Genomic DNA, 13,393 nt, shown 5'->3' on the forward strand with positions numbered 1-13,393 from the left:
ACAGAGGTAGGGCTGAGCTAGCCCAGGAAGAAGCAGGTGTTGGCATTTCAGTAAAGCTGAATGAGTTTATACTCCATCACCTTTGCAGAAAAGTGAATCCTGCGCATGCTCAGTATGCAAAAAAGATGCATAGTTTGCCCAATGAGCATTGTTTTTGCATACCGAGCATGTGTGCAATTCCCCCTTTTTTTGCAAAAATAAGTATAAATTCACCTTAAGAGCCCAAATATGAATCAACAATGGTATCTATCAATATAAACATGGAATGTTTTTCATTTGTGTTTCTCTAGTATCTGTCGCAAGTATACGTTTGGCAAGAACAATGTGAGCAGAAGGAGGAATTGCCTAGCGAGATAGCTGAGTTAGAACAAAAACTACATACTCATCAGAAGCTGTTTGAAAACATCAGTCAGTGCTATACAGAGGTAGGTGTACATTTCACTTTCAACCAAAAGTACATTACATGCGATAGTTTCTGATATTTTTAGTCTCACTGAGATGTGTAATGATTCAGGATCTGTGTGATGCCACTTATCACCTTTGAAATAAATGACCACCATAAATGAGCCCAGAGAGTTATACAAGGGTCAAAATTTGAAAAGTGCTCCAAATTTAACTTCAAAGTATTATCAAATGATTCGTTTAGACCCAGAGTATTATCAAATCATTTGTTTAGACCCAGAGATCTCAAAAAGGTCAATTTTCCACAATGTGACCTACGATTCCAAATAAGTGGATTGAAAGGTCATAGGTCAATTTTAAGGTTGTACAGGGCTCTAAAATTAAAGTTTCTCTAAACATTAGAGCAAACTGTTTATCTGCCCAAAGATGATAACTCACTCGCTGAAGATGATTTACATCGATTCAGAAAAAGGAAAATTTGCACTATCTACAATGTAACATTACCAAATTGCATGATAACAAAGGTAAAAAAACAAAAACATTAGATCTTGTTGAAATATGACATCTTTATCACATCAACCAGACATTGGAGGTAGTGTAAACTATTCTTTTTCTGAATCATCTATAGACAATTTACCATAACTTTCATAAAAACTAGAGAAACTTTACTTCTTTACCATTTACAACTTGGAAATTAACCTTTGACTTTTGAGAAACCTAACTTCTAAACCCAAGTTACATCAAGCAGAAATGTAAATTTTTTGCATAAAGTTTTGACCATAGCCTGTAAGGTGGTTCCTCCCTGTCCTTGGCCAACCCGGGTAAGAATTCTAGGTCAGGATATCCAAAATGACACTTTTCCAAATTAAGCGTATGTTCATTTCACAGTTTTGGCACTACTCACGAACTATAAGCTTATCAGGACTGAAGAAGATGTTCATAAATGTGACACAATTTGACGCTAATGTTGAATTTGATTACATTTTTCCAACATTATCAAAGTAAAATTCATTAATAAATGCAGATTTATTATTCACACTTAATATTAGTACACACTGCAGCTGCTAATAGGCCATGGAAATAATGTCTTTCTCATGTCTGCCAAAAAGTAATAGTGAATAGGCCTATATTAAATGGCAAAGAAGGTATAGGTCTACAATCCCCGAAATATGTCTTGAAACATTAAAGCGTCTTTAGGGGAAAATAAGTCTCCCCACTCCCCCGTGCAATGTTGAAACGTGCAAATGTGTTCAGCGTGTCTCCAAAGTGTCGCAACATTGAATGATGGGGGGGGGAAGGACAAAATGTTAATTGATGGCCCAGCTTTCTTCTAATTCCAAATATTGAACATTTTATCCACATTAAAAATACACTTTTGATTTCATTCAAGATGCCTAAAAGCGTTTCAAGGACATTTTTCGGGATTGTCTGAGGCAATCGCTAAAATTAACATCTGATTTTAATCTTTTGGCTATAACTTTAAAACTACTTGAAAGAATCACTCCAAATTTTCAATGAATATTAGTTAGTGCATAAGCTATGATGTGGATATAAAATAAAACAACTAATTGTATCAATTTTGACTATATCGCCCTGCACTACAAGCAGGTTGCACCCATCACCTGTGTATGTCTACAATCATAGATTGAATACAATAGCGCTCTTTGCATACATACTAATCTTACAGATGTGAGTGATCAGCATGATATAGTTCAATGCATAGGTACCGCGTGAAAAAATTTCCATGACTATTTATTAATAGATAGGCTATGATGTGGGCACAAAATAAAACAACTAATCTTTTATTTAGATAGTGGTCAAATAATTCTTTTGTACTGCATCCATTTGCATATCTTCTGGAGCGTGCCTATAGAGGAGATGATTTGAACTAATGACCTTATGTGCAAGCACTCTATAAGTAAATACTTATGAAAACGTATGAAACTTGAACGTGGGGGTGTGCGGGGGGGGGGGGTTACGATAATCGATTATCGATTTTCCTCCACCACCCTCAACCACACAAATATACCCCCCTAATCATCCTTAGCGACTGCGATTGAACATGACAGTCTGTGATCATCATTTCCGTGTTAGGTTTTAGAATTTAATTGAATATTGACAATTAATTGATCATTGATTGTCGGTTATCGACTGTCTATTACCCCCCCTCCCACCACCACCAACAACTCAAACACTGCTTAACAACGACATCTACCGTGTGGCGTGTTAAATAAAGACTGTGATCACGAACTCCTACACGAGTGGAAGTTTTGGATGAGAAAGCGGGCATGTTGGTGAGAAGCGGCCAAAATGGTGAGAATTTAATTTTCTCATTCTCTTGGATGAGAAACTTCCTGGTGTGTGTGTCAATCATTATTGTCTTATTAAAACTGGTGACAATTGCTAATCCCCGATTATTATTTTCTCATCCAAAAGAATGAGAAAATTAAATTCTCACCATTTTGGCCGTTTCTCATCAAAATGTCCGTTTTCTCATCCAAAACTTCCACTTGTGTTATCTGACAATTGCTATATTGCCCATATTCATGACATTTAAAGATGTCCGGATCTATGTGTGTCTTTATTACAATTAAAAAAACAATCAATTATCATGCCATATATAAATTAGGGTTTTAAAACTTATTTTCGTGTTTCACAATGTCAATTGTCATGAATATAGAAGAAAAGTTTACTGGTTTGAATAAGTCACACACAAAAAAAAAGAAGAAAAAAAGTGAAACTGTTGGGGCTCGAACCACTAGCCTTTCGTTTCACCGTCTGCAGTACTGTCCATTACACCACGCTGTCATGTTGAAATAATTACGGGATTCCGTGATATATGGGTGTGCATTGCATTCTCGTGATTATGAAAATGGTAAATCTCGACAGACGATTTACATTTGCTAAAATCAGTAAAATGTAAATAATGTTAGAGCTAACAAAACGTAAAATAGTAAAATTAGATGTAGTTTTGAACAAGCTTTCAAACAAAACACTTTCCAAATAAAAGTTGACACCAAATCGGCCTAAATTATGAATTTTGTCAACGGTTTACCATTTCTAAATTAAAGAAACTCCTTGTATTAATATTCAGTATTAGACTATGGTAAACCGTCAAATCACTATGTGATTCAATGGGACGATTTACAATCGCACTTTACCATTTCACGCAAAAAAAATGATCAATTTTAAAGAAATCTCTGCAAGAATAGGCCTACTTCATGAGCGTACTAATGCGATTTTTTTATTGGTTTGTTTTTTGTGTTTTTTTTTTGCTTTGGGGGGAGGGCTTTGATCTAAAAAAAGGTGAAAAAGGTCGTTTTTTGACTATATTGCCCTGCACTGCAGCGTTCACGCGATACATATCCACTGAACTATATCATGCTGATCACTCACATCTGTAAGAATAGTAATGTTTGAAAAGAGCGCTATTGTATTCAATCTATGATTGTAGACATACACAGGTGATGGGTGCAACCTGCTTGTAGTGCAGGGCGATATAGTCAAAATTGATACAATAAGTTGTTTTATTTTATATCCACATCATAGCTTATGCATTAACTAATATTCATTGAAAATTTGGAGTAATTCTATCAAGTAGTTTTAAAGTTACAGCCAAAAGTTTAAAATCAGATGTTAATTTTAGCAATTGCCTCATACAATCCCGAAATATGTCTTGAAACATTAAAGCGTCTTTAGGGAAAATAAGTCTCCCCACTCCCCGTGCAATGTTGAAACGTGCAAATGTGTTCAGCGTGTCTCCAAAGTGTCGCAACATTGAATGATGGGGGGGGGGGGGGGACAAGTGTTAATTGATGGCCCAGCTTTCTTCTAATTCCAAATATTGAACATTTTTATCCACATTAAAAATACACTTTTGATTTCATTCAAGATGCCTAAAGCGTTTCAAGGACATTTTTCGGGGATTGTAGGATCTAAGCAGAAACAATTCTCTGTCTGACTCCCTGAAGCTAGACAAGCAATTTGGTTCAAGTTTTACGAAAAACTTTTTGACCACTTCTGACCCCTGTACCACTTGAAAATTGACCTGACCTTATTTGACATATAACTCCGCAACCACAGGTCATACATGCATAAACTTGATCTTTTTGTGATCCTTATGACCAGACAGATAATTTTTAGTGAAATCCAAGCATGTATGAATTTTGACCCCTGTATAACCCTATGGGATAATTTAGAGTGTCATAGACTTAAAAAAAACCATGGCATCTGCCATTTTGGATTCAGTAGGTCCAAATTTGGTAAGATATCTATAATATAATAAGTCAAAATGCCTCAACCATTTTACAACCACATATGTGATATTTTCTTTTAGTCACTGAATTTTGCAAATGTGTGGATATATAAAGCTGAAAAAAAGCCTATCCCACAATTTAAATAAAACTGAAAAATCAAAATGTCCAAAGTTTTGATTGGAAATTACATTTTGAGCATTTTCTGTTTAACTGGGGTTTTGTGAACTGCCCGAGAGTCGTTAAAAGGGAGGGGGTGTTTAAACCTGACGGAGGCTGTCACACATACCCATACCACCTTTTAATGTCAGTGCCCTCCAGGAATGTCAATCGGCCAAATTGCTTGAACATTAGCATCAAACATTAATAATGCAGATTTATTACTCACACTTCATGTTCACATTGCTAACAGGCCATGAGCATAATGTATTTCCCATGTGTGCCTAAAAGCAATATGCAAGGTGACAGAGTTTTTAATTTCTTACATTTTGTATTCAATGAAAAATGGGGCTCAAATCTTGAAGATTGACTAGAGGAGGATTTATTCTAAGAAAGACTGGTACCTAGGTAAAGTCACACATATTAAAATCACACATATTTGAGTGGCACACATGAGGACCTAAGTAGCATTTATTGGAAAACGTCAAAATCAAATTTTAATTGTTGTCTTGAAGCTTGAGCATTACAAAGGGTTGTACAATGTACATGTAGCACTTAAAAAAAGCTCAATGATTTCTAAGTATCCACAAGCCTCAGCACACTCTACAGGTTGTCGCTGACCACCACGCCCCCATTAGATATTCCTCAATTGACTATCACAGCCAGGATCACCAGGACAATTAGCAGTAAGTTTAAGTTCCTTGTCCAGTGGATTTTCAGGCTAACTCAATTTTTATACAAGAGCATACTATCACTGACACTCCAACAGGGTTCGAACCCAGAACCTCACACCATATTCAAACGCCTTATGGATTGAGCTAACTTGGCTGCCTTGACTGCCACTTAGTATGTGTGTATACGTCTCCTTAATATATGGCAAAATAATCTGGCGGGACCCAACTTAACCTATCCTTCCACCATGAGTGACACATACATAAACATGGCAGAGTTAGACTCTAACCTCTAATTCTAACCTCTCTGTTCAAGTAACATATTTAATGATGAAATCAGTTGCAATATTATACAGCATTGTGCATTTCTGCACTTGCTGCCTGATGTGGGAGAAACTTCCATAATGGCCCAGTCATTGGTAGCACCTTAATCCTCAGAGGTGTAAGTCTTCCGGAAATTCCAGGAATTCGAAATGTAATAAAATAAAAAAAAATTCGAAATGTAAAAAAAAAAACATTTCTGGGATTGGATGATGATAATTCGTCATTTTTTTTTTTTTTTTTGATACCCTGCGGCCTATTCCCCGGACAAGCCCCGTGCACTTCCGGAAATTTGGCGAGGTGCTTGCCTTTGGCTCGCATGTTTTTCAGGGAGTGGATCGTTACCTCGCTTACACCTCTGAATCCTCTTCTACAGACCACCTGGTGCCAAGCCGATCCAAGGCCCTTTGTACAATGTTCTTCCTAAGGGCATCCAGGTCTCCCCTTTCTGTGAGAAGGATTCCAGAAGTAGAATGTTTTTGCGATGCTACTCTCATCCCTAGCATACTTTGTTGTTATTAAGTTATGAGTATTTGTAACACCACTTTTCTTACATATTTCATTGTTTTTTTGCTCCCTATTTTTACCTGTGTCTCAACTTTACAACTGCCTTTGGCCTGGTTGAATCAGATTGTGTCACATGTGTGATATGATCTGGTCCATAGTGGCCAAAGACGGCAAATTTGAAATTGTGATAAAGGCAAAAATATGGAGTAAAAAAAGCAATAAAATACATAAGAAAAAAAAACATTGCAAGACTTCATAACTTTAGAACCAATTATGCTAGATATTTGGTGTTTTCAGTATATGATAGCCTGGTGTTTGTGTAAGGTAATAATTAGTTACCCAATTTTCAAAAATGCCTCCTTTGGCTTCCATGGACCAAATCATGTCACATATGACAGGTGGCACGTCCAACCAAGTCAGCATAACCACACTCATTAGTAAATTTATAACTTCATTTTTGCAGCTATGTTCTGATGGAAAGTCCTTGTTGGATGCTCTTCAGCAACCATTAAGTCCAGAGAGTGAGAACTCTGTCACGGCACAGACAGACTATTCCAAGTCGGCTAGTCAGGTGTTAGATCTAGTTCATGAGGTGTTGCATCATCATCGTCATCTAGACCAGATGTGGTTCCAGAAGAAGACCAGTTTACACCAACGTATGCAACTGTGTGTGTTCCAGCAAGATGCAGCACAGGTTAGTGAATATCTGAGTGAACATAAATGCATGAATCACTAAAGTAATTTCTTTAAAATCTTGCGCGGTATGTGCTGTGCATGGAGCATATACGAGCTTGAACGCAGAAGTAAATTAACGCTGTTGGCGCTGATTGGTTGATGTGATGACAAGACTTTTGACCCATTGGTCATCGGCACATCAATCTTGCCTCTTTATCATGATCAATAATCACCAGCGTGTATCCAAACATCAGAAGAATTTCTAAAATTTACTTGAATGAAGAGAGATTGACAATAGAGTGAGGGCGCATACTGAAATTTGTGATACATGATAGAGGCAAGGACAGAGCGTGGAAGGAAGGAGTGTGTATTCTTTGCACTTTCCTGTGTATTGGTTTGTTTGGATGTTGGTTGGTTGGGTATTTATTATATCACATGGTGTTTTAGCACAAACCCGAATGAGATAGATTATTAACCTGAAAATAATTATGAACCTGTTTTAACCAACAATCACTCATTCAGAGTTGTAGATTGAACTAGCTACACAGAGTATCAAGAATTATCTTACATAAAGGCAGCATTTGTAACTTTGTAACTTAGGCCTGGTTGGATCAGGTTGAGATAAATTGGCTTAGTTACGCAGAGTATCCCAAGAAAATTTACATCAAAAATTTACAAGCTCATTTTTCAGCTTTAAGCATTTCACTTTGCTGATTTTCCTGTTAGGAGATTGTCTCAATTGAAGACAGGTGGCAAATTTCTAAAAGTTTAAACTGACTTTCAGTACAACAAATTCAGCTAACCTTGAGGTTTTGATGTGTAACACACATCATCATCAGAAGATGTCCTATGATGTTGTGTTGGACTTGCCCTTTTGTTGACCATTGACAACATTTGATTGGCAAAGTGTTATTTGACTGAAATTGGATGATTAGAGTCTAAAATGATTTAGAGCTGAACCATTAACAGCATGTTTGTTATTCAGACCATTGTGGCTTGTTGATTTCTATATAGTAAAACAGTGCAATGTGTTTTTTAATAACACTCAATGGTAATTCTAAGAAGAAGAACATTGTCATGAAGTGGACATCATTCTATGTGCATTTCCTGAGGTCAAAAGCAGGAGTAATGTTAATCTTAACATAATTCAAGCAAACTCACATTTCCATCTCTGTTAACCTCAGGTGAACTCATTATCAATCTTAATCTTAATAAACTGTTAGACTGCCGCCATCATTTATCAACTTTCTGGGTTGACAACTGAGAAACTTACGGGTTAAAAAGTATTGGACTTTATCCCAGAATCTGGGGAACGGAGACTGCATGTTTGTGTCTGAAGTATCCTTGTAACCGTGTTTGGTTTGGAACACGTCTTTAGAACTTCCGAGCGCAATCCTTGTCACAATGGTACAAAGTGGCGCGAGAATATTTTCATGAGTCCGATATGATACGAGCGGTACATGTTTCAGTTGTCACTATAAGCATAACACATTAACATGCGCAGTGTAGACGATGAAGGATTTAGTTCAATAAACTGGTAATCTTACTACTGGAGTTATAGTTTTTATATTCAGGCAGATAACTTTTTAGAGTTACCAGCCCAACTATACACAAATCCGAGAAGCGTATTCTGTATTTGGCCCTCTATTGACGACGGAACCACAGATGTACCAGTGCGGAAGATTTCATTTGTTCAAATTTTTCATGACCGTGTATTGAAAATCACTTGTACAATTCTGTATAGCACACTAACAAGTAATTGATTGAACCCCGACCTTATGACACCGCAGTTTTACGCCAGGGACACCACAGTAATGGCGTAGTTGGATCATACATTGGTTCACCTCAAGCTCGGTAGTGACGTAGGGGCGTTATTCGGTGGTTTCAGTTTTGAATCGTGCCCGTAATGATAATTGTGTACACACATACGAGGATGGTTTGTCGGTATGCGAAAAATCATTGATGGCATTACCAAACTTGAGGGGAACCAAAGAATAGCTAGTTTCAAACGCAACAAACTGTTAGGCACAGATACAGGCATGTAGGTTTCGTGCATTTGCAAAATTTCAGGCAAATTACTGCAATTGGGTCGCTAATGTGATACACTGGTTTTGATCAATTTCAGGCATTTTGCCTGAGAGCCAATTGGGCTATCCCAGTTGAAATCCATACACCCTCTATGAAAGACATGACCTTAATCTTCCACACAGGGAGTGTGAATTTCAAATGGAGTCACCCATTAAGGTAACCCTATTTAAAATTCATATTCCCTGTGTGGAAGATTCAGTTAACGTCTTCCATAGAGGTGTATGGATTTCAACTGGAACAGGCAATTACATCCTTGTAAAGCCCTTCCCATCAGGATGAGTTTTAATGCTATAGGCTTGTAGTATTGATTTAGTACATTGCAGCTCATCAATCCCATTTTATGTTTTGATGCAGGTGTTGTATTGGCTGGAGAACTATGGAGAGGAATTCCTTATCAAACACACTGGTGTAGCCAAGTCACTTCATAAAGCTAGAGCTTTGCAAAAGAAGCATGAAGAGTTTGAAACCATAGCTCAGGTAAGACTTACAGATATTTTTATACAGCATCTGTCGTAAATCTTCAAACATTTGGTCAACATTTTTAGGCATGCTGATCACAAGAGGGCGATGTTGCATGATGGATTGAAGCTTTATGTATGTTCTATGTTGATATTTGAGTTGACCAAATTTGTTAAACTGGAAGAGTTTGTAATTTGTATAACTGTGTGTGAGAAATTGGACACATTGCTCTCACGGGGACCAAATATATACATGATGAATTTGGACCAAATAAGCATACATCCAGCATTTATCTGAAATAATCTGCAAAGGCCTGAAGCGGAACAAGTGGTGTCTCATCAGTATCAAAGGTTTTGTTGTGTAGCACTTAGCTCTGCCTCTGAAATCAACAAAATGCATGCATTACATAAACATATACACACTAGGAATTAATACTTTGCTGGGCAAATGACTGGAGCAATCTAGTGGTGCACTTCTCCCCCTCTAAGAGTGACATGCAAACATAGTGTAGACACTCATTTCTAAAAAACTCCTTGGATTTTACACACAAGATGTATATGTGACCTGACAAAAACAAAATTGTTTTTGAAATATGGGCATATTTACCATTCAAAGTACATCTTTTGATCATTTTAAGTCAAAATATAGCTAATAACATCGTCGGACGCAACACATAGTGGCGTACATAAAGGATATGCTACTAATAACGGAGAGGATACTCCTCCACTGTTACCTATCACTCTACGCCACTATGTGTTGCGACCGACGACAAGCTCTTTACTATACAAAGTGTTCAAAAACAATTCCTCATAGTTAATGATATTAGTCCTTACCTAATGATTGGATCTCGGGTGAGAGTTATATTAATGATTTACAGTTCTAATAAACAACCATAATCCTTTGCTTTTGACAAGTGCTGTCTTCTACGGAGGCATGAATGATTAAATAGAAACACTGAAGGTGGTTTTAAAATGTATGAGGAACTTGATTTTTTATATTTAGGTCCAAGGGTTTGAAAGTGTGTAATTGATGTTGCCAGTAGTTGCCATGTGTCTATTTGAGTTAGGTTTGTTGAGACTATTTTCAATGCCAGTCAAGAGTATGACCAGGTTGATGGTATACAAATATTAACTGTCTATGAGTGTGATGGTCGAAATATAATCACGAGGTGAAAGATGGATTGTTCCATTCCACGAGATGGAACAATACATCTTTCACCAGTGATTATATTTCGACCATTACACCTTTTAAGACAGTTAATATTTGTTTTATATCACTCATGCATAAATTCTATTACTAAAATACTATTTAAGGTAGGAAATACATTTTTTCATCAACATAACACCATGTTTTGCCGTGATATACTTCACATTTTGGGGTCCACCCCATAATTAAATCGGCGAGTCCAGGAGTCAGCGCCTTGCGGCTTGGCGCAGGCGCACTCTGACGAGCACTATGATAGTAAAGACTATCACACGGAGAGGGTGATGGTAAAAATGATAAATGGTAATCAACCAATGAACTGTCTAGAATTTATGTATGAGTGATATAAAAGTGAGTGGCAACTGGGTGGTTATCAAATACACGTTTACACATTATATACTTTACATGTGCAATCTGTGTCCCCTCATGCAATCTGGAAGTTTTTAACTTGCCCCCCCCCCCACACCGACATCGCCTGGCTAATAATTATTTGGTGCAGCAGAGACATTAAAATGAATACACGGGATCGATACACGTGAATTGCTATGCACGATTTTGATATCAGACGAAAATCTTCGGATAGTGGGTTAGAAAATGATGAATATCTCCCGTAAATGAATTTTTCTCAAGAAACCAGATGTGGTCTCATACACTTGAAAATATGTGTTGAACAGATATTATAGTCGTTAGCTTGCGCTTTGAAAATTGGCCGTGCGCTTTGAACTCAAAATTTGACCAAAACTCTCAATTTTATATTGCGTTGGTCCTGTAGGCCTATGGACTACAGCGCGCAGCAGGCTATAGCGGCACTCACTCAAGTGGAGACAGTATATTAACCATTGACCGCAATGTCGTATACAAGCTTGCTCACACAGCGAGAAATCAATTACCCCATCTATTGTCATAGCCTTAGTCAGGTCACTTCGATAAAAATATGCATCTCATAAGGTCCGAATAAAATAGCCATGTGTGGCTGTGGATTCAACCTACCATGGCGATTTCTACTATGAAGATATCGGGGCGATGTCACTGTGCCCCCTACATATAGGATATCATAGAGGGAACATTAAAAGAGGTAAATGAGATTAATACTGGTGCAAGTGATGTTTTGTTGATTTGTGAAGGGTTGTTTGGAAACGTTTCTGGAGAAAACTTTGGATTGAGTTATGTGTTTACAGTTCTTTGGTTCTGGTGGATTGACTGGCATGTGAGCCAAATATTTCTGTTTCATAGGAAATGTCTGTGGGTAGCTTTGATCTGATAATCTGTGTGTTTCCACAGAGTACCATTTTCGGAATCATAGCGTACATACCGTGCGATGACGGGTAACAAGCTCTGTGGAAACGTGCCGGGTGATGCCGTTGACATTTCCTTTTCAGTTAATCTGTTACCTAGCATGATCCACCTCCCATATTAAAGTGTAAGATCTTAGCTGTGAAAACAAGCAGGGTAACCATTTTCCGGGTACCAGAAGTACGCAAACGAACTGTATAGCAGAGATATGGTCACTATATAACCATTTTTCGCGAAAAAATTGCTTTCCGGACTTCTGGGTTCTCGGTAAAAAGCTGTACATTGAAGAGTTCACAAAATTTTTGCTCTCACTGGACACATGCAGGGGTAACAGATTTCAGAATTTCCGAACCCCCAAAAATACCTGATAAAAAAGCTTGCAATGGCTTGTAGTCGTGTAGTATTTGATTTGTCTTTGTTCTGATACTTGAGTGGGTCACGACAGCCCATTTGTGGTGCATGGTCACATTATGTTGTTAGATTTGACATTGTGATCTTGAAAGAGTGGGCATATTAACACTACCACCAATCATAAACATCACATATAGAAAGTCCTCACTTATTTGAATGGTCATGATTTACTACCAAATTAAAAGCAGTGGAATTGATACACACATGTGGAGAACATTGTTAGCTGCTATGCAGTATTGTGTACTATTGCTACTACTAAAAATAGAATGATTAGAAAATTAATGATTGGATGAATTTTGTGCATTTGAAAGGTATGAGATTTTGTGGTGTGAAATTACTTAGCCTAAGATGTTGCATTCATGAAGTGAGTGGTGGCTAGTGTGTGTTGTTGATTGGTAGGAATCCACACCGACCAGTGGCGTAACTAGGGGGCAGGGGGAACATGCCCCGGGCGCTCCCCTTAGGGGCGGCCAAATTGACCAATTCAGCATCGATTATGGGCCCCTCCAAGCGATGCAAGTCAAAATTCAGCACAAATTTAATTTAAAGAATATTTTAAGACCAATATTCAACTTCTAGTAACCAAAATTATTTAGTGGTAGGCCTTATTTGTCCAAAATTGTTTCAAGAATTGGGGGGGGGATTATGTATCCTTAGCCCTGGGCGCCACAACCCCTAGCTATGCCACTGCCCGTGTCCAAGATATTCTTGGGGGGTAGGGGCGCCAATTTTGTTTCTTGCCCCGGGTGCTACCAACTCTAGTTATGCCACTGACAGTGATATTTTTAAGCTGATGAGCATTATGCATGGTTGATATTATTGTATTACCCAGCAATATCGCATCCTGGTTTTCTCTACTGGAACTCAGTCTGTACCGAAATTCCTTCCCACAAGGTAATAGTCATATTGCATAACAATAGATACAGTTCAGAGGTTTATCCATCTCCTTTG

At 37.7% G+C, this 13,393-nt stretch overlaps 1 protein-coding gene across 1 annotated transcript in view; it reads left to right on the plus strand.

Moving 5' to 3' along the window:
* Positions 1 to 13,393, plus strand: part of LOC140155190 (triple functional domain protein-like) — a 324,171-nt gene that overhangs the window by 76,430 nt on the left and 234,348 nt on the right. The window contains 3 exon segments of the mRNA XM_072177934.1: positions 291 to 425; positions 6,777 to 7,007; positions 9,431 to 9,553. Coding sequence (XP_072034035.1) covers positions 291 to 425; positions 6,777 to 7,007; positions 9,431 to 9,553 — 489 coding nt within the window.

Source organism: Amphiura filiformis, chromosome 6 (genome assembly GCF_039555335.1).
Source record: "Amphiura filiformis chromosome 6, Afil_fr2py, whole genome shotgun sequence".
NCBI lineage: Eukaryota > Metazoa > Echinodermata > Ophiuroidea > Amphilepidida > Amphiuridae > Amphiura > Amphiura filiformis.